The sequence below is a fragment of the Aquila chrysaetos genome, chromosome 6 (assembly GCF_900496995.4).
Source record: "Aquila chrysaetos chrysaetos chromosome 6, bAquChr1.4, whole genome shotgun sequence".
NCBI classification, from domain to species: Eukaryota; Metazoa; Chordata; class Aves; order Accipitriformes; family Accipitridae; genus Aquila; species Aquila chrysaetos.
The window spans coordinates 24,245,403-24,267,847 of record NC_044009.1 but is presented as its reverse complement, the minus strand read 5'-3'; the positions used below and the strand labels follow the sequence as shown (position 1 = coordinate 24,267,847).

Below are 22,445 nucleotides of genomic sequence, written 5' to 3'. Positions count from 1 at the left end.
AGATAGAGACATGGGGAATCTGAGTTCAGCTCCCTCCTTGCCACCACTTACCTGCCTGCTCATGGGCAAGTCACTCAGGAGGTCCTCGTGCCACTCCCACAGTCCTGGTGTTAGCACCCATCTCAGTAGTGCCATGACTCAAAGGAATGCCCTGCTTGGTAGCAGAGGCACAGTCTCAGCACAGCCAGTTGTCTGTGTTCCCTGTCCCTATAAAGGGGATGTTGAGTTGCTTGGATTTATAAGCTCTCCCAGGCAGAGCTGTCTGATGTTTCAGATCCACTCCTTGTACAAAGAGTAGTTAACGTTTCAGCCATGAGAGTGGAGAGACTTGGCTAATTGTAAAAGAAACAGCTCCCTTCGCTGAAGAACCCCAAAATTTGTGACCAATGAAAGCCATGTCAATAGCCTTACTGCAAACCTACCCAGCCCTGTCACAACAAGCACTTCAAAGTTACACTACCCAGTCCCTTCCCCAGATACTATTAGCAGCAAAGATTTTTTTACAAAATCAGACACCAAAGTACAAGCTGTTTCTACTGCATGTCACACCCATACATACACAGCACACTTCAAAACTGGCTTATAAATTCTTTAAGGCTCATTTGCAAAAATACACCATAAATTCTAGTGAGTATAAGTTATGTAGAATGGACTTGTTTGGCTCAGACAAGATCGTCTTTGAGATCTTTTGTCAGGAACTATTGGTTTAATTAATAATCACTGAGATTCCTCAGGGACATCATAACCATTTTTAACAGATCCTCATGCTGGTTGAGGGGTTCAGAGTATTAGTCACGTTGCATGGACATACATACATAACGGCATGCATGCAAGCAATACCGGTATGCTCAGTGGTGCTGGTATTGAACAGAAAGCTAAGAATGTGTATCATTGTTGATAGAACAGAGGCCAAAGGCTAATATGAACATGTTTTATAGCTGCAAAAGCTAATTACTTAAGTTAAAGTGAATATAGTGTATGTTGTTTGGGTCTAAGAAATTGTATGCAAGCATATTCTCATCTAATCATGAAGTATTTTAGTGCTTGTAATAGAACTCATTAAAAATAACGTTAGTTATTCTAGAATACAGTGCAGTAAGCTTGTTTTTTAACCATTAAGCAATAATAGAGACTTATGTGTTGTCCTTTACAGTTCTGCTAGTAGCAATAAAATAATACTAGTTTATTTACTTACAAAGGTAATTATTTTATTTAAAAATACAAGATAGCCTTTTAATCTTATGTGACATCTTCTTTAAAAAGGCCTAATTAAAACAAACAACATATTGCTTTGACAGCTAAAGGTTTACAAGAAGTTTTTTTTCTTCACAAAACCAAGGCTTTTTGTCTAATTCTTGCCCACTCAGAACATCAATATAGGATCAAACACTTCTGATAATCCTTTTCCCCCAGAGCAATACCTTTGAAATTATAAGTTCTAATCATGTCATCATGAGGGAAAGTTTTCAGGCCTGAAGAAGGTGAGTGAGAAAATCCAACTGGTCTTTCTGACAGTGGATTCAGGCACATTAAAAACTGTCAACAAACCGAATCTTTCCTTTGATCAAACTACAAGGGCAATATTTTGCAGCCAGCTTGTATATGTGGACTTTGGGACCAACAATTTACCCTTGCACCTGAAATATACTACCAGTATTTTTTTTAAGTTAAATTGCCATAGGAATGCCCATAGGAATTGTGTTTACATAAGGACTGTAGGATTTTGTGCACAACTCCTCATAAAGGTGATCACCCTTAACTCCTAGAACTGAACCAATAGTGTTGGTTACCTTTTAGTAACAGGTGGTAAATATCATCTTGAATTCAGATTGTATGTTAAAGGGCCAGCTCAAGGTTCCTTAGCAGTGACATTTTGCTGTCTACAGGATGAAGGAAGAATAACCACCCAGGCCACCTGTTATTAAGGAAAGATAATTCACTAATAACATTCTCCTTTTCTAGGTAAAGAAAATGGTGTCTGAGGAAGCTGCTCTGCCAACCTAATTAAACCAATACAGATTTTGTCAGCCTGCTTCAGCCCGCTGAATGGGTACTTGAAGCTCCTCACTGATAACAAAGCTGTCTAAAAACTGCATCATGGGACTTGTGGAGAAAAGGCAGGTGTTATTTCCCACACTAACACAACACACTGATATTTTCAGTTTGGGCTCAAAATATGTGAGTAAGCATGTGTATAAATGCTGTAAAAACTATGCAGAAATCTTTGAAGGTACCTGTAAATGTGTATCTCTTGAAATTACTAACAACTCATGTACCAATCATCAAACTAGTTCCACTAAGCTAAAGCTTAAGTATCCTATGTCAGTTGATCTGCAGGACACTTAAGGTTGGCTTAATGGAACTAATTTTAAGGTTTCCTAGTAATGTCATTCTAATCTAGTGCATGTTGGCTGGAATTCTTTCTGGTTTAAGATTATTTTAAAATCCCAAATGTAATGTTAATGGGGTGTTTTCAGTGTAATCTCAGAGAAAGAGAGAGAGAGGAAAACTCAGCAAGATGACTCTAGAAGAGAATTGTCGTAACTCACCATAGCTTCCAGTATATTCCCACTTATGCTAGGATTGTTGCTGGAGCTAATGAGGCTTAAGAACAGTTAGCACTGTCAAATCACAATGAAGCCCAAAGAATTTCAGAAAAACCTTTCTCTAACAAAGCTGTGAAAGTTGAAGACTTGGCATACTGAGAGGAACAATGATTCACATTGCAGACTACACAATGTATTGCTGAATATTCATATGCTACAGAATTAAGACCATATACTTAATATCGTAGAATGAATTGGAATAATTTGAACATTGCTCGGACAGACAGAAATATCTTTTAGTACTCATAGAAAAAGACAATACCTATAGAAAAAGCTATCTCCTATGACAAGTCAATGGGAAAGACACTGTCCATTCATTGTGTGCTTCCTTCAAGTAAAGTTACAGTGATAACCAGAGGATATAGAAGACTAGGATTTAAGGCACATTAGTCAGCATGCTACTGTATTGACCCTACCGAGTGATGATTCTGTCTTGGACACACACCATGAATTTTCTGCAGCAATGAGAGAAGGAGATTTACTGGAGGATTATTTTCTCAGAATCAAGGTGATGATTTTAAAAAATGTTGATCATGTTGAATACCATTTAGTTCTAGTTTGGTTTTTAGTTCAGATGGAGTCAGTGCAGGATTTAGCTGTGGAACTGGGAAAGCTTAACATGATGAACTGATGTTTGTGGGGACACACAATTGTGTAAATTTTTTGTCTTTTTAATAAGCATTTTATCCTTGAAAGTTACATGCAGCTCAGCAGGAAATCTGGGTGCAGGCAGCTACCAGGATCAAACTCACCACTATATGATAGTTGTTTAAAACATGTGGTATGCTTCAGTATGGAATCTTTAAACAAAACAGTTCTAGCTTGCGGCTATTGCTACACAGACTGTATGCAGATAAGTCACAAATAGCTGAGCATATGTGTGGTGCAAGGTTAAAACAATAACAAGCAGGTCGAATCATTCAAACACTGGAAATCACTTTGACTCCAGGCCAAAAGCTTAGCTTGAGATGATATCAGTATGGGATAAAAAGAGGATAAACTAACAGGCTTAGCAGCCAGCTTGTTGGAGTCAGCATATAGTATCTATACTTCCAGCAGGAGAGCAGATGGTCATATATTTAAGGAAGCACCAGACAGGGAGTCAGGAGATCTGAATTCTATTCCTGGCTCTGCAGCAGTGCTCCTATGTCACCTTGGGGAGTCACTTTTTCCCCCTTTTTTCTTAATCTTTTAAGTAGTGGAAATAATATTTGCTTGTCTCACAGGGCAGTTGAGAGGCTAAACTGATGCTGAAAAAATGCTCTGAAGCTCTAAGAAGAACGTATGGAAGAACTGCAAAGTAAACTCGTTTGGAAGAAAGGACACCACATGGTCTCATATGGCACGTTTGTGCCATATGTTTACGACCTTTCCTCTCCCCAGAATGTCCCATGCCTTTTTGCACAGTTTTCAAGGAGGGAATAAATGGATTAAGCTGCCTTCCACATTTGCTAGAAAGATAAGCAGCTGCCAGTAAGAACCTGACCAAAGAACAGACTTTATTACTGAGAGAGACATTATTTATGCCCAAGAGGGCAACAGGCTTGTTGAAGTTAACTGTTCGTCCCAAGATATTTTTGCATTGGTGGCAGAATAATGTCTCTAATGGCTCTTATTCTGAATTCAGCAATGCTGCTTGCAAGCTGAATGTTAAGTACATACTTAAGTATTTTCTTTCATGAACAAATCTTTTGCTGAAGTCCCAAAACAAGTCCATTTTTTAAATCAGTGAGAAAAGTCTGTGATTATTTGCACAGGACTTTCATCTAAAGCCCATTAAAATCAACTAGACTTCAAAGGAATTTGAATCAAAGACTTAGCAAGCAACTGTCATTTCTTCTGAATCCTATGCCCATTAAACAAAATGACCCTATCTATCTTCATAACTATTTGGAATCATAGGAGTAATGTTTTCACCACAGAATAAATAGCTTCTGCTTTCAGCATGGAGGGGTAAGCTTTGGGCTGGAGTTGAACTTTAGTGCATATCATGATTTGCTCCATTTATGCATATCTTTTTTTCAAGAGAAAAAAAAAGTTGAAGCCTTTTGGTTTTTTCTCTATGACTCCATTTCTCTTGTTCCTAGATTCTGAGTCCCTGTCAAGGGATTGAACCCCAGTTCAAAGCCAGCTCTGGTAAAAGGGCACAGACAACACTGCAGAAGACTTCAAAACATTAGTCCACCTCATAGCAGTGGTGGAGACAAAGGAAGCAAAACCAAAGATTATCTGAGCAGATGTCCTGAGTGTCAATATGGAATATGGTCTGCCAACATGAGTTTGTTTTTCTGATTCCTCACAAATGGAGCTGCCTCTAATCCTGTAAACTGGACTTCCTTCAGCTCTTCTGGAAGTCACTGTGGGTTGGATATCTACATGGAGGGAAATATTCACAATTTTCAGGTTCAGGCAGTTGAGCAGGTTAAACTGGCAATAAAATGGGAAGGGTCTGGTGTGATTTATGACGGACATATTCTTTTGCATGCAGCCTGGTTTTGTGAGAACACACTTTTGAGTTAAGCTGTTCCTCTTTTATACTGGGAGAGTTCTGCTGCCTGTTTCCTTGATGACAGGAAGAGGAGCTCATACTTCACTGAGAAAGATTTACAAAGATACTATAATTACAGTTAATGTCCATTGCATGTGTACACAAACAAACTGACTTACTGGACTCTCTTCACCGCAAATCCATGCAGTTTTCTGCATTGAATCACCATGGGATAGCTTTAGTCCAAGAGAGAAGCTGAGTTTTCTGAAGAACTGTGCTACATGTCTAACTGTAGTCTATGAAGAAAGGAATTCAACTGTTTACTCTCAATATATGAACTAAGCAAGAAATTAAATATTTCAGATAGTAACCAGCCCACTGTTTCGAGTATATAACAAAAACACTCTTTATGACAGTGTAAAGTTGATAGTCTGTGGCCAGAGACTGATCTGGTCCAACTGAAAGTGGTTTAAATGAGACTCTGATATCCCCATCTTTTCCTTTCACAGGAATGTTGGTTGTTTCTTTCATGTCCTTATTTTGGCCAGGCAAGTGACAGAACTGCAGTTAAGAGGTCAAAGAAGTGCTCCACAAAGGCACAAACACAGGAAGGAAGAGAGCAAAGATGGAGCTTGTTTTACCACTGTTCTCTTGTTCTTCCCATCCCTCTGATTTTTATAAGCTAACCTTCACTAGTTGCTGTGGACCTTGCAGATAACACTTTCTCCAATGACTACCAACTTTGTCACATAACATTTTCAAATATTTTAAGGTGACATATAGAAAAATCTTCTTACTTCTCAGAAGAAGTGCTTCAGTGAGAATATTGCTATTTTTATGTGTTTGTGTTTTGGGGTGTGGAAGAGAGCTTGGAGAATTAAGAAAAAGTAGAACTATTTAAAAGTGAAGTTAATGATTCAACAAGGGCAGGTTCCCTTCCAGAATAAGTCTGGTTATATATTATAATTGTACAAATAAAGTGTTCAATCCAGATCTATTCTCATCCTCTCCAGTCCTGCGCTGTTGGGGCTGGGTTCTTTGCACAAAGATGTGGCTTTTTCTTGGGATCATCTTTTCTCTGGGGGTGCTAATTCCTGGAAAACACAGCTTGAAATTGCAATATGACAGGTGAGTGTGAATGGGGTATCATCAAGAATTGTGCAGTGAAATTCCCAGGAACTGTGTAAGAAGAATAACAATTATGAACTGAAAACCTGGAGATAGGGTTACTAAGCTGTAAGCTTTGTAAGATTTGGAAAGAAAACATAAGGATGGGAAATGAAGAAAGAGTGAACCAAATCCAAGCCAACAAAGATATGGCTGCAGCCATAGGAGACACAGAATGCTGCTCAAATGTACCTCAGGATGCTCTGCCTCCGTTAGCTGAAATTCATTTGGCTTAGCCTCTTTCATAACGAACTTTGAAATCAGATGCTGTAGAAATAAAATGCCTTTTCTGAGTATAAAGTGGGGGAGATGACTGAGCAAAATTATATCCATTAATAAAAGACAGCTGAGATTATGTGAAAAGATGGTGTCTCAAAAGCAGCTCAGATACTGAACCCCTATTGGAAATTTGTAACAGTAACAAAAAAAAGCTGATGGAGTTGGTCCAGACAATCTTCACCCCAAGGTGTTCGAGAATGAGATTATCACATTTTTTATTACTGACTAATGTTTTCGAAAAGTATGAAATGTCTAGTTTTGCTGTATTCTCCATTCTCAGTTCTGCTTCGTAAGAAAATGAGTGATATAAAATTATGCTGTTTGCCTATCTATCTATCTAAACTATTTTGTTTCATTCACTCTCAACTTTACAAGGAATGAGAAGTCACTCTGCCTTTACAGCAGTTGGGATTTGCAGGAGGGGCACAAAAATAGTGTGGAGGCCAGCTATCCACATACAAGTTTATACATGGAATTTTCTAAAGTAAACAGAGAAAGTAGCCCAGTGCTGAATGCCTCTAGACTAATTATATCCCAAGAATATAGTTTTAAAAAGGAGAGAAAACCAAGTAATACCTACTGCAAGTAAGTTCCTTCATAGTATACCCGTTCAACAACTCTCCTGGCAAAGCTCCTGGCAAAGCATACAGAGTCACTACTTCTCTCTTTAAAATGTGTTATTTCCCTTGGATAATATTTAGTCTTTAGATTTGTATCAGGGATGCAGTCAGAGCCTGTCGATTTCACTGAACAGAATTCAACAGATCCTTGGTAAGGCAGCGTTCATTTTTGTTTCTAATTGCTGTCCAGGATTGAACCTGTTGAGTACTTGCACAGGATTTAAAAACACACTTAATTGAATGGTCAGTGTGACTTCGGGTGGGCAGTACCTGCAGAAAGATGAAATGACTAGTAAAGCCCATTTTCACTGTCACTTGCTCTGTTCAACAACTTAAATGAAACATCCAATCTATGAGCATCCAAGGAAACACAGCTTGTGCTGAGAACAGTCCTTTAATTTGGTGAGAAAAGTTAACTGTAGCATTTAAAAACCTGATGTTCTCACATGGTCACATGGGCTGACTTTGCACTTCTCAACTGAGAATCCTAGTCCATAATCATAAACAAGTGTGTGCTTTCTAATCTTAGTTTACTATTAAAAATGATTTGTCTCCACACTGGCTATTGTAAAAGGTTTATCAGTAAATAAGAGCTGGCCATCTGGCAGCAATCTGACTGTCTGGCATTTCTTTCATTTGGTGTAATTAAGACATAATGTCAATGAGGATAGAAAGATATTACAGGATATTGTTTCCCTTCCTGATAGACAAAGAGCAAAGCAAGCCCACGCATTTAGAGAGAATAAACTCTGAACTGCAGCTGAGATGTTTATTCTCCTAGCAAAGATGTTTATCCTGCATCTACAAGGTTTATTACAAAGATATCATGGCTGTTGTACCAAATCGTTAGCAATGCAAATGTATTAATTTTGCCCCATAGATGAGGGTCCTATATGCTAACAGCATGTCCTGAACCAGCAGTAAACAGCCCATTTCAACTATCAAGTTCTACGTTTCTCTAACAGCCAAGGTGATATTTTGAAGAGAGATGTAAAAAAACCCAAATCCCCCTATTTTTCAGTGGATAATGTGAATGAGTAGTGAATTCTATTTGCATGTATATTAAGCTGATAATTGTACATTTCTGTATGGAAGCACAAATGATAACAGTTGCAGTTCAGATGATGGGAGCATGTTATAATGACCATGGCTTTAATAAAAAGCCATGCAAGGCTTTTGCAACAAGAATTTCTGTTACAAAAGCTTTAAAAGTAAAATGTTCTTTTTTTGTACTTGTCCTGTAAAGGTTCCAAGGCCCACTGAAGTCACTGAAGGAGACTGTGAAGCAGTAGTTTAGTTACTAACAAATATCAACATTTCTCGGGTTCCCCATGGTATCACATCACTAGTAGGTAGCTGTTACCTCACCTTTGAGTAATGTAATGTAGTCGTCAAAATCCACTCCTCATTATGAAACTCTTTCATTAGAAATGTGACGCTTGTTATCAGTCCTGGAAAGTTGATCTGAACGAACACTGAAAAAAAATTAGAAAAATAATTACAAAGGGTTTTTTAATAAAACATACAGATTTGCTTTTTCTGCATTTCCAACTATTTTAATTTGTTCTTTGTAAACTTTCAATATTTTTTTCAATTAAGCCTGTAGTAAATGAAAGTTTCATGGGACCTCATGAAAATATATACTCAGACACTAGACCTGTGTGTCTTTTCTAGAAATATAAAATGACAGATCCTGTACTAGAAATTTTTGTTTCCTGGGAATTCAGTAAGAATATACAATTCTGGACACTGTACTATTCACTATTTGTGGAATAAATTGGCTATTCTCATGACAAGTGCTTTGTGAACATCTCAAGCTCTTAGCAATGTTCATTTATCATGGTGCTTTAATGTTTTTGCATGTTGAAGTAGATCAGCAAAGCACCAAGTCTATCTGGAATAATTTAATAATTCCCAAACAGGAGGAAAAAACAGTGACATCTTATCAAATAAATAGTTTATTATATATTAGAATGATCTTGTTTTGGCCCTGGTCCTGCAAAGGCAGAAACACACACTAGGGCTCATGCGAGCAGTTGGCTTCAGTGAAGCTGGTATGGTGAATAAAGAATTGCCACTGGCAAGGAAGCAGGGTTAACCTAATGCTCTAGCAACAGAAAACTCACATCACTTAGTCCTATTTGTAGCTAAAACGTTCCAGGAATTCATCACTCAGACATGTTTTTATTGGAACAGCACTCAGTTACATGCTCTGTCTTCCTTCTACATAACAAAATATCTCCCTTTGAGTTATGAAATCATGGATACTTTAACAGATGTTAAAACTGATCTTGTTTCTTTGCTGAATTTCCAGGGATCAGGTTTTGCATATTGTGCCAGAAACATTTCAGCAAGTCCAGCATCTTCAGCATCTTTGCAGCAGTTTATTGGTGAGTAAGAATAACCATGTGTGCCCAAAAAGCAGAGTGAGGTCTTGGGCTGTAAAATTTGCATGTAACTTTGGACAGGAATAAAGGTTAATGTAAACTTGAAAAAGTGTTACCTAGCTTTTTTTCTTAGTGTAGGGTGGAGTTGCCCTTCCACTACCTGAAGAAATTTGTGGGAAGAAGTTAGTTTCCTTTCATGGCTCTGTGAAGGTGCTGCTCCTTACCAGTGGTGCCTGAGTCAATGGAAACACTAAGCCTGTGCTGCATGCTCTATGAACACATGGCTGGAGAATAGTTAAGGGGAGAATTTGAAGGAAAACTTCTTCCATTTATTAATATGCTGCTACTTTATCTTGAATATATTTTCTCATTCTGAAAACAGAGCTTGATTTGTGCATTTCTTTCTTCTCCTCTGCACAGCTGGATTTGTGGAAGCCCCTGCTGCCTGAAGACATCTGGGCTGGAGAAGACCTGCACATGAGGGTCCCAGCCCCTTTGGTGCAGGAGGTGAAAGACAGCTTAGATCAGCATATGATCTCTTACAAGTACAACCTCTAATTTCCTGATGGGAAGGGCTGGCTTTAACAATCTTCCTTGCTATCACAAAAGGACCTAGCCCTTTCCAATGAACAGTCAGCAAGTACTGATGATAGGATCCAACCTTTGTTCCAAGTGCCTCCAACTTACCTTGACCTGCCCAATGCACAGATGCTATATATACCTTAGAATTTCAAAAGCACATTCCCCTATGCCCTGCTTATTCACCTTCCATCTAGCCTGGATTGTGAATTTGGAGCTGGGATCCAAGACAGCTCAATCTGTCTTGTTTCCTGCTGTTGACTTCTCAGCGGCAGAGGATGGCACTTGGATGTAGGGCTCAGTTTTTTTAGTCTAAACTAAAGGAAGCCAAACTTGGTACAACCACTACTTATAGGAGCATGGTTTGCTCTTGGAAACCATGGATACTTGAACACAAGGTCCTCCTTATTTTGGACGAGCCAAAGGTTTAACCAGTGTGACTGCAGCAAAGCAGTCTCTGTAGCTCTCCTTTTCCTTCCCTGTTGTCTGTTGTTCCTCTGGTTTTGAGAAGAGCCCTTTCAAAATGAATATTCAGCCAGTTTCTTCAAAGCTGCAGTTTCCTACCCCTATCCCCTCCTCCCCTGCCAGGCTGGTAAGAACTTCCTGGCACCATCCAGCCAAACAGACATCCAAGCCTGGGACAAAAGTCCCCGTGGCAGGTCCCCACTGCGCATGCAATTGGGAGCCAGGAGCTGCAAATGGCTCATGATGCTTTATCACACCTACCCAGCCACACATCTTCACTAACTGCCACACTTCTACTTCCAACCAGAAGATCTAATCCAGATACAAAGGGTGTTTATAAAGCCAAATGGGATTAAATAAGATCTATTCCTCACACAGTTCCATTCCCATTTGTAACTGACTTTTTCAGGTAACCAGTAGCTAGCTATATTTCATATAAACAATCCTGTAGTCATTATCAGGGCTGGTGACAAATGGCCTATGGACATACACTGACATTTACCAATCCAAGATAAGTTAAAGGACAATTGGTGCCACTTCAAAGCTGTTTAGAGTTAAAGCTGATCTTGACATCCTGCATCTTGCCTGACAATTTTTTTTTAGTAAGTGTGATGCCCTGACAACCAGAGATGGAGAGAGATGAGGTGGGAGCCAGTACCAATGATCTAGCATCAGGTTTAGATATTCAGGACTTAGACAACATTCCAGAAGATATTTAACCTCTTCTTTATGTCAAGGCTCTTAATTTTCTAATAGTTTCAACTGTTTCTAGTGGAAATTTAAAGACTAAACTGAAGGTAGCAGCTTAATCTTTTTTTTTTTTCCCCCCTGAATTGGGGCCAGAACTGTTTCCACCCTGTGTAGGGTCCTAAAGAAAGAGGTGGGTAATTTAATAGTCAAGCTGAAATTCTGGCTTTGTATTGAAAAGGGGTTGAGATGAGTACGGCAATGTTAGAGTTAAAGTTCCTATAAAATTCAAAGCAGGAACCACCTTTTAGAAGGCAGTTGACATGCAAGGAAGGTAACATGACAGTTAGGTATATAATGATAGAGACATAAATGACAAATTATAATCAGGACATCAATATTCTGACTGTGTCAGACTCTGGGTTTTCAATTCTCCAGAGCTCTGATAAGGCATTTTGCGTGTGTGGTTTCAGTTCATGGGAATTTGCACTGCCTGAATTTTAGTTTGAAGTTCAGATGTGAATAAACATCAAAGCTCAGAGTGAAAGTCAGCTGTAACTACTCTTAAAAGTTTCTTATGTGCAGTTTCCAGAAATGCCGATCAGTGCTACTGTCAGCAGAATAGCCTATTACCACTTTCAGCGTTTGAAATCAACAATGTTTAAGCTACCTCTGCAATTGTCTTATCACAAGAGTTTACAATGAACACAGTTTGTAACAGTGTTACAAGGGGCTGATTGCAGTGAGAAAGCATAGTGTATGATCCAAAGTCCTCTGAAGCCAAGGAAAAGGTTGTATTGACTCCCTTGATCATGGAATCACTCCTGTGCTATACTCATTTCTGAACTAATTTGTGGCTAAAAAGCAAGAAGGGTTTTTTGAAGGAAAGAGGGGTTTTGTTCTGATGTTTTGTGAATTGCAATAAATACTTCTGTGAAGTCTTTGCACATTGAAAATGTCTCCATAAAATACAGTGAAACCCTAATCTTTAATTTTTCACTTTTCCCTCCTTTTCCCAAAACGTGGTATTTTAAAGTTTTGCCCAGAAGTAGAAGTGGTGAAGAAAAGAAAGATATTGAACATTTTTTTTGTAGAAAGTTGTCAATCTTTAAAAAAAAAAAATCTGGGAAAATTATTACTTTATTGTTAAAACCCAGTGAAACTCTCAGTACTTTGAACTATCTCTTACATGAAAGTAACCATTATGTTGATGGTGATGAATTTGCCAGGCAGCCCACAAGAGAAGAGGCTAAATCCTTTCATTTGTTGATATAAGCAATGTACATACCATGATAGTTCTGCAGCAATTGTTAGGGATTGTTTTCTTTTCTATCTCTCCCTTTCCTCTCCCCTCAGAGTCCGTATATCTGACGTGCAGGAACTTGTGGATCAGAGCATGCGAAGGGAGAGGACCAGCCACACGCAGGTCCCGGAAGGTTATGTTTACACCCAGTATCATCCAATGGAAGAGGTAAAGAGGAACCTAAATCTGCTTGCTTTCTTTGTTGCTGCTATTTTGTAAATGCCACAGCAAACAACTCTGTGCCTGCAGAAAGCTTGGCTGAAGTCAGTGGAGCTCCTTCTGGCTTTCTTCTTTGCAGAATCAGTCCTTAGCATTTGACTAGAATCTTGGCCTGGTTGAATTGGACATGAATTTGCCGTTGATTTTGATTAAATCCTCAATTCCTCCCTGACCAAAGCCTAAATGCTCTGCATGAAGCAGCCATATTGTTTTGCAGATAATATTCTGGGGTTCAGTTGATTGGTTTGCTACCTCTCTACCCTATTATGCTTTATCACTATCTCTAGTATTTATTCATTTAAGCCCCAGTATGTTTGAGGCTGAGCCAAAGGTGAAGTGCAATGACTATTGTGGTCTCTGGAATCCCAATGAGGAAGAAGAGGTGAACAGTGGCAGACCTGTAGAAAGAATTAATTTAAGGACAGGTTTTTGACACTTCAGGAGAGAATAATGTCATGAGAGTGGGTAGTGAAGACTTCTTGGTGCTATGTTTCACAGACCAGTGGGTAAGCCTGGACGAAGGCAGAGTATGGTGGTAGTCTTCCTCCTAGGCACATAATAAGAGTCAGAGAACAGAGTTAATCCTCATGTATATTTTGTTTGAGCTACCCATTGCGGATGACTGCTGCTGAACTCAGATGTAGAAAATCAGTACTGATAGGGAAGAGACTGTAATACCGTTTTGAAGATTTGATGGCGTGGCTCCGTGTCTGGTGAAGTCAACAGAAAGATGCCCAATAGGATGGGCATGTTGAATGAGATCCAGAATAGAGTATCAGTGTTGTATTGCAGTGATGTTATCTTTTAACATCCAGCAAGATATGACTATGTCTTTGCTCAGAGGCAAGTGAAAGGCCTTCCATGAGTGTTATCACAGATTGAAATAAGCTCTGAGGAAAACTTTGCTTGTCTAAGCAAAAGAAAATGGTTTAATCTGGAAATGGAGGTGGGAAAGAAAAGAAAACTCCCACTTTGGACCAAGAATTCTCCATGACTACTTTAGATTTATCAATGGATGACTCAGATCCAGAAGAGCAACAGCGAGCTGGTGACTCAGCACTACCTGGGGAAGACAATTGAGAATCGAACAATGTATTATCTGCAGGTAAGAGAGGAACTTTCTTAAAATGAATAAAAGGTATCTTCACAAAAAAGTACACAGGAGAAGACAGGATTCAGACCTTTCCTAAGACAGTGCTCATCCCAATTCACTGAAATAACAGGAGATGGTTTTACTCTACAGTACAGTAAGATTTGCCAACTTTCATATACACTATCACCATAACCTTGCTATTGCTATTATGCAGTGAAAACAACAAATTTAGCTGAAGTCTTGTTTAGAATTACAAATCAAGCTAAAACTAGCTTGGCAACAGCTGTGTGTGAGGATAAAGACTTTGGGTTTTTTGTTTTTATTACTTTTTACAGCATATACCCTTTCTGCTAGGAGTATTCCGTGACATTTTTTATCAGATGCTCTAGTAAAAACCATAGTCTTAACAATTGGGTTAGTTATTGTCTAATCTGTTCCTATCACTGAGTAAAATTAGATTCCCTGCCTTTTTGTGCTTCCCCTTCTAAAAAGAAAGAATCTTAAAGTAAGAACAACCAGTCCTGCGAATGACTAATATAAATGAAAAAGAAGCTGTTTTATTGACACTCCTGCTCAACAGACACTTTAAAACTCTTGCCCTGCAATACTACAGAGATGGGGTGATTAGGAAAGAGAGCTTGTCGTAATTATATCTGTAATAATAATAATAATAATAATCTCAGATGGCTCAATGGCATATCAAGGCACATCCTTTTCTTTCTGTATTATGCTAGGCTATTTTATTGTAATGTAACAGTTTTCCAAACGATCATTTTTACACTCTCCCAGATCAGTCAACCATCAGATAAAACCAAAAAGATCATTTGGATGGACTGTGGGATTCATGCCAGAGAATGGATCTCTCCAGCCTTCTGCCAGTGGTTTGTGAAAGAAGTGAGTCCTCGCTTTTCCACTTAAGATAATAAAAAAAAACCACATCACTTTGGATACTTCAGTTCTCTTCTCTGTCATGGTACCAAGAATTATGCTTTTTCTATTAAAATATTATTTTCAAAATTAGTGCATAGTACAGATACCTGTGGAGGCCTAAGTCCAAATCACAGTTTGAGATGAGATATGGGACAATATTTGTTAGCGCATTGTTTCCTCCACCTGAACTGATTCCAAAGCCACTGAACTTGATAGCAATCTCTCCATTTTCCACAGTGTCTTTTGGATCAAGCCTCTCTGCATCACAAAGCCACAGTGGCCCTGGAATACAGCAACACTAAGATATGGTATAGCAATATTCCACATGTACTGAAAGTACATGGCGCACAGATATGCTATCATGTAGCTTTCATACCTGCAAGACTGTATATGTATGAAATACACTATAACTGGATACACTGTCACTTTGTTAATGGCAGAAGGTAGATACCTCAACATATCTGGGGATCAACTAGATCTTAGATACCATGGTGATATCCAGGAGTGAGCAATTCCCTGATGATAGTTCTAAACTAGCTCTTTCCAGTGATTACCACTAGATTCTCTGCTCAGTTCTCTGTATTTTTTCTTTTCAGATTCTTCAAAATTACAAATCTGACCCAAAGATAAGCAGATTTCTGAAGAATTTGGACCTCTACATCTTGCCAGTCCTCAATATTGATGGCTACATCTATTCCTGGGAAAAAGTAAGTAGTGAAAATCCAGGAACAACATTGAAAATTAGATGTACACAGCATGTTTTGTTAATTTTAGGTACAATCATGGCAATTATATTTGAACAGAGAACAGTGACAGAATCATTACTCATACAAATCCTCCCATGGCAGAGAGATTTTGTTTCTTCTGGTAAATCTGCAGTCACTTGAGATTACAGGGCTAAAAATTCCTGGCAAGTGTTATGAGCCCTGGGAAGAGAGAAGGACAAAACCACAGGATCAATTGCTTTTGGGTTTCTGCGGATGGACTTACTTCCCTGCTAACAGCTCAAGGCTTGGTTGATGGCCTTAAGCATATCCGGACAAGTCAGTTATTCTTCGCAAGAGGTCCCAACTAGCAGATAGGTCTAAGCACCTTTGCAGCATGGGACAAGAGGAGAATTGGTCAAATATTGGGCTATTTGGTTTTGAAATAGGTGTGCCCTCCCAACTAATCTTCCTTTTGTGATATGGAGGATAATGCAAAATGTTGGTCTTCAGCAACTCTCATCATGTTTCCAGGCTCCTGAGCCCAGGTGAAACACCTTTTAATGCAGGACCTTAGCATGGCCAAACAGGCTCAGCCTACCACCATGTGGATCCTGCTGTCTCCCAGCTTTCTCCCTGGCAGTTTTGGGGCTGTGCTGGATTTGGCTGAGATAGTTAGTTTTCTTTGTAGTAGCTAGTATGGGGCTATGTTTTGGATTTTATACAGAGTCAAGGCCTTTTCTGCTTCTCACACCAGCCCACCAGCGAGTAGGCTGGGGGTGCACAAGAAGTTGGGAGGGGACACAGTCAGGACAGCTGACCCCAACTGACCAAAGGGATATTCCATACCATACGACGTCATGCTCAGTATATAAAGCTGGGGGAAGAAGAAGGAAGTGGGGGACGTTTGGAGTGATGGCGTTTGTCTTCCCAAGTAACTGTTATGCGTGATGGAGTCCTGCTTTCCTGGAGATGGCTGAACACCTGCCTGCCAATGGGGAGTAGTGAATGAATTCCTTGTTTTGCTTTGCTTGCATGCGTAGCTTTTCCTTTACCTAGTAAACTGTCTTTATCTCAACCCACGAGTTTTCTCACTTTTACCCTTCCTATTCTCTTCCCCATCCCACTGGGGAGAGTGAGTGAGCGGCTGTGTGGGCCTTAGTTGCCGGCTGGGGTTATAGCACGACAGGGACATACCACACATTGCACTTCGATGGACACGTAATTCAGCTGGGAAGCTCATATAGGCAGTGCAGCGAGGTCTGCAGAGAACCAAGTACAGCAGTGAGTATAGCAGGGAACCAAGAAGCAGCAGCAAGATTAGCTGACAAAAAAGCAGTCATCTTCTTGAATCTGAAACAAACATAAGTTCAGCTATTGTCTCTTGGACACAGAGGTATCCCTCACAATGCCAAGCTTTTATTAGGAGTGCAACACTGCATGGAAGCAGTTGAGTACTACAGAAAAAGCATACTCTTTTTTAAAGCTCAGGAGGCTCATTTCAAGGTGTATGCGGGCTTGTGGAAGATGACAGCCTGGCTGTAGTAGATAAAATGTTCTATCACTAAGCTTTATCACCCTTGCATGCAGACTTGCACTCTTACAATGCAAGAGTTACTCAGAATGCAGAGGTCTAAAATAAAGGAGTCTTTACACTGTACTATCACTAGGTCCTATGGATCACTGAGCTGTTATCATGTAACTGAAGTTACTTTTGTTTAGGATCGTTTGTGGAGGAAAAATCGTTCTCCACATATGAATGGCACCTGCTACGGGACAGACCTGAACCGAAACTTCAATTCCTCCTGGGGCAGTAAGTTCCAAGTATTTTATTTCAGCAACGCAAATGTAAAGAAAGAGTAATAACTAGTCTCTGAAATAAGATGAAGTCCTGTAGGAAGGGAATACTCATCTTGTTGTTACCAAGACATATGTAAAAATAAAAACATGGTTTGTAAAAATATTAAGTCATTGACTTTCAACTGGCATTTATTTCTGTGAGCAGAAAATTTCTGCTTATATAACTATACCTCTAATTCACTGCAGGAGCAAGCATCAGCTCTAGGCAGCAATGCTAGGAGTTAGTTACTTAACAGCCAGTATTTGTGTTTGCCACATATTTCAAGGAGCCTCCAAAGCTTCCCTGGCAGGTGGTACACTGTGGTGGTGTCAGAGTGTTTTTGTTGCAGCCAGCCTGTAAATATGCGTCAAATATTTCAGTCTTGTAGCAAATTTTAGTTGCTACCAACAGAATAAAATGTTAAAGTCCCACTGAGCTGTCTAGTCTCCCTGCCCACATAAACATACACCTTAACACTCCAAGGTAAATTTCCCTGTTCCCTCTGAACTGGCATTTATATGTCTCTCCTTTGATTCACTTTTTGTATTCCTCTCCAGGTATTGGTGTTTCTTATAACTGCAGCAGTGAAATCTTCTGTGGATCTGGACCAGAATCAGAGCCTGAGACAAGAGCTATGGCTCAGTTTATTGAAAGAAAGAAGAGTGACATTTTGTGCTATTTAACAATTCACTCCTACGGACAGTACATCCTCACTCCGTATGGTTCCACAACTAAACCTCCAAGTAACAGTGAAGAACTGGTAGGGCAAAACATTCATCTTCTACACTTGTAGAGAACAAGTATAGGCACAACTCTATTTGCCCTCTTGTGTCTCCTTCAGAGGAGCTGGACATATTCAGGGGCTTGGCTCCCAGAGTTACTGCTGCTCTGTGCAGTATCAGCAAGGTTTATTTGCCTTAGAATTAATCCTAATCCTTCACCTTAAATCAGGAAAATTGAACTATTACAGATAGGGTTACTGCAATGCAAGGTAAGTGGAGAAGAGGACCAAGTCCTTGCTGCATACAAGAATGTGTTTGCACTTTAGGATGCCAGCACATTATACACATGATTGTCACGATTGTGTTCAGAAAGGGTATTCCAAATGTGCTCACTAGGAGAATGGGAGGCAAGTAGGCACCTACTTCTTAGTTACTTCTCCCCTCAGTTTCTGAGTGTTCTAATTTGAGTTCATTAACATGTGTATTTATGAACATTCCAGTAGCTGGAGCACTAGTCAAGAGCATGAAGGACTTGGGTTCAGACTTCATATGAGTCATAGGAGAAGTCATTTAGTCTATCTATGGCTCAGTTTCTAAAGATGGTGGGATACAGAGTCTATGGCAATATAACAAGTGTAAGAGATCAATCACTGTTGTAGTCAGTATCAGGATGCTATACAGCATAGACTCTAATTCTCCAAGATACAGCCCTCTAGCTTTACAACAAAGCAAATATCTTCTCTACCTAATCACAGAGTCATTTTTAAAATTTCAACATAATTTGCATTTAAAAAATCAAGAAAATTTGCCCAAATGTTTGTAATGAGTTTCTCTAAAGTCCTGAACTAATAGTATCAAAACTTAAAGCTGATCATATGTAAATGTAAAGCTGAAAGAGACAAAAATTTTGGTCCACTCAAAATAATTGCCAAATGTACTGGCACTGATAACAATGCTGTTCCTATTTTGAACTTACAGATGCGTGTTGCAAAGAAAGCATCTGCTGCCCTGATGGGAAAGTATGGGACCAGATACGAAGTAGGATCAACCTCTTTAATTTTATGTAAGTTTCTTTATGTTTCCCTTGGATTGCTCTGTTTTTCAAAGAGAGTCATTCTTGTGTCACAGGCATCAGTAAGTACTGTTTTGCTGAGTTTCCTCTTTGAGTAATATTTAATGGGCTGGTTTGGTGGAACATCTAAGCAACAGTCATTTGAATACAAGATAACACTGTATGTTATAAAGCTGACTGCGGGAAGGAAGGAAGGAATCATTGATCAGAAGCTAGTTCCTACATGAATTCCTCACAGATACATCACAGGGGACAGAAGGAGATTGGTGATAGATCATCCCAACCCTGCTGAAGTCAGCAGCAAAACTTCTATTTGTCTTCACTGGAGTCAAGCAAAAATTAAAATCCCAATCAAGTCTATAGTTACTCCATCACATGGCAGCTGTTTGCAGTTCTGTGAGAAATATGTTGGTTTCAGCCTCGCTCCTAATAAACTGGATAGCCACATCATGAACACACTGTCACGGCTGATACTAGTTGATACCCTTTACGTAGAGGACTAGAGGGCCCTAGAAACTGCCTGGTAAACCCAATCTTTTCCCAGTAAGCAATAAGTCACACTAGTCACTCAGAACAGTAAGTAGTTGGCTCCAATACCCATGCGGTTTTGCATATTCACTGTGCCAGTCCCTGAGTCACACAGTCACCTACTGCATGAGCAATGCGGTATAACGTAACTTGTCCATGCCTAGGACTGCATTTTGCCAGGGTTTGTACTTATACCAAATAGATAAGAAAAAAGATCCATGAGGCAGATGAACAGTGATACAGGGAGTAGTCAGAAATTTTTCAGACTTGACCAAAAGTATGCTTAAAAACAAATATACAAAGAAATTCCAGGCAGTGTCAATGTAGGAAATGAAGTACTGGAACAGACAAATGGCCAATCCGTCTTGTACCCCACAATAATCACAATAAAATGCTAAATACACATAATCCTTGGAACTCATCTCCTGTTACTGTACAATACCATCTTATGAAGGATTGTTTCACTTAGGAAAGTGAAGACTTGGAACAGTGAAGTCCATGGAAGACTTTTCGTATAATTAAGAATTGCAGCACCTAGCTCTCCATGTCACAGTAATAAATGGTTACTGCTTAGTTCAGGGGTTCTGGTATAATCTTGCATTAACAATAGCAAGAAGTATTTTCAAAGAACCGTGCTTAATACATATATCTCCCATCTACTTTTAAATTCACAGACAGTAACTCAGGCTCCTCACGGGACTGGGCTCACATGATTGGCATTCCTTTCTCCTACACATTTGAACTGCGAGACAAGGGTAGTCATGGATTTGTTCTACCCCCTGACCAGATCCAACCCACATGTGAGGAGACTATGTTGGCTGTGACAACTATCATAGACTACATTGATCAGAAGTACTTCCCAGGTGGGGCTGTGATGCTGACCTCTGGCAGCCTGGGCCTGAGCCTTTGCCTGAGTGTTGTACTTACATGGACTGTTTCTTAAAAATGGCTTAAGAGAACCCAGCAAGAGACTCCCATGCAAAGTATAATGTCCCTTTGAAAAGACAAAATTACCTGAGCAGAGGAACTAAATGTCAAGTATTTCAATAAAGGCTTGTCCCATGCAATACAAGCATGCACTTGTGGTTTTAATAGCTGTGTTTTAGGGAAGGAGGAAAAGAGTGAAGAACTGTGGCAATTTCCCAAGCTTCACTTGCTGGCTCTGCAAGAAGCCAGCTTGAGTACGCATGGGGGCAGAGCACTATTACTGCCTGGTTCTTGAGCATGTTTTCCGGGGCTCACCTGGGCCTGTGCAGCCCTTTCATCAACCACAGTCCTGCTCTGTCACAATTCTCCCCACTGCCTGACCCTGCTGACTCCTGGGTCTTGCTGGCATTAGCAGTATGCCTGTGAGACTTAAATGTCCCCAATTCCCACTACCAAAAATTGGACAGCTTTTTTGACATCCACCTTCCTTCCCTAAAATGCCACATCAGGATTTACCACAAAATACAGGGCCTCAAAAGCTGGTGAAAGGTCATAATCAGGCAACCATCAACAGCAGCCTGAAACAAGCTGAAGAGCTTGAGCTGGTGCAAGCATGTGGGGACAGACAAGAAATGTGGCCCTGCACTTAGATGCAGTCAGATTAGTGAAGACAGAAACTGCCCAAATCCTTCAAAAATACAGAAGGGAAAGGGAAAAGGAAGATGAGGATGGGGTGTGATTCCTACAGAGCAGACCAGAAAGTTATTTCTCTGCATCCTCAACTTCCAAAACTGTGTGACTGGTGGAGACAAACATCCTCCTAAAGTCAGACTCCTAAGGGATTTCATTACAGATGGTACGTAAAGAAAGTCTATTTACAGAGGGATGCCTTTCTTACAAAGCACCTTAATCCTTTGGGGCTGACTCTGCAGAAGGACTGGGGCCCAGTTTCGTGGCTCTCCATCACTTGGGAGAGCCTGCAGCCTGCAGGGATCTGCCTGGGATTCTCATGAGAAGCTGGAAGCTCAGTGGAGTGCCAGAGGAAAGGAAACATTTCAGCCCATTGAGCAGGGACTCTCTGCCTGAGCCACCCGAAAGGAAATGCCAAGGAAAGAGCTTCTGTGTTGTTACAGCCAACACCAGAGGGTGCAGGGCATTCACTGAAATAGAGAAGACCTATTTTAACCTGTATTCTGTCTGTTTTTGAATCCAGGAGTCCCGTATCCCAGAAATATGTCCGCCAGGCTTGGCTATTACAGATAATATGATAGACTTTTTTTTTTCCTGATAGAAAATTAAGAGTCCAGGGGGAAGGAAAAAAAAAGAAAAAAAAAAAGACTTCGTAAGAAATGTCTGATTTTCTTAGCAAATTTCAGGATTCCGCTTGAAAATTGAAAATGTTCTAACCAGAGATTTTCAACAAAGTATTTCCAACTTTGGGAAAGAGAATGTTTTTTTTCCCCTGACTGCTTGAAGGCTAGTGATGGCAATTGCAGATCAAGAGCTTCTGCCAGAAAACTCACAGATAAAGGACATTGAGAGGACTGAAATATTACTGTCCTCAAGTTATAAAGTACAGCAAGACTCAGTGACTTGACTAAGATCTCATAGAGGATCTGTGGCAGAACCTGGTAAATTCTTTTGTCCAATTCTCTTCCAATTTTGCCAAGAGAAGGATGCATATCACCTGACCACGGTACTGTTAAAAAAAAAAAAAAAAAAAAAAAAGGTAAAACCTTGCAATCATTTTTCCAAAGTACATCTTATTGTCATTTTGTCTGTACTGTTAGTTGACAAATCTTAGCTCCTGTGTTCATTGTCCACAGATT

At 39.8% G+C, this 22,445-nt stretch overlaps 1 protein-coding gene across 1 annotated transcript; it reads left to right on the top strand.

Annotated features, from left to right (window-relative positions):
- Window positions 1-6,130: 6,130 nt before the first annotated feature.
- On the top strand, window positions 6,131-20,661 carry CPO (carboxypeptidase O). The gene is made up of 11 exons (XM_030018413.2): window positions 6,131-6,222; window positions 9,475-9,550; window positions 9,968-10,092; window positions 12,635-12,749; window positions 13,804-13,905; window positions 14,683-14,787; window positions 15,420-15,530; window positions 17,250-17,340; window positions 17,925-18,127; window positions 19,068-19,152; window positions 20,364-20,661. The coding sequence occupies exons 1-11, from the start codon at window positions 6,143-6,145 to the stop codon at window positions 20,630-20,632; spliced, it is 1,362 nt and encodes a 453-aa protein (XP_029874273.1). The 5' UTR covers window positions 6,131-6,142; the 3' UTR covers window positions 20,633-20,661.
- Window positions 20,662-22,445: the final 1,784 nt, after the last annotated feature.

What these genes read in the sequence shown, in the direction of transcription:
- CPO (XM_030018413.2), top strand. Translation starts at nt 6,143, where the DNA reads ATGTGGCTTTTTCTTGGGATCATCTTTTCTCTGGGGGTGCTAATTCCT. An exon ending in ACATCTATTCCTGGGAAAAA is followed by an intron (nt 15,531 to 17,249) that starts GTAAGTAGTGAA and finishes ACTTTTGTTTAG; the next exon opens with GATCGTTTGTGGAGGAAAAA. An exon ending in CTTCAATTCCTCCTGGGGCA is followed by an intron (nt 17,341 to 17,924) that starts GTAAGTTCCAAG and finishes ATTCCTCTCCAG; the next exon opens with GTATTGGTGTTTCTTATAAC.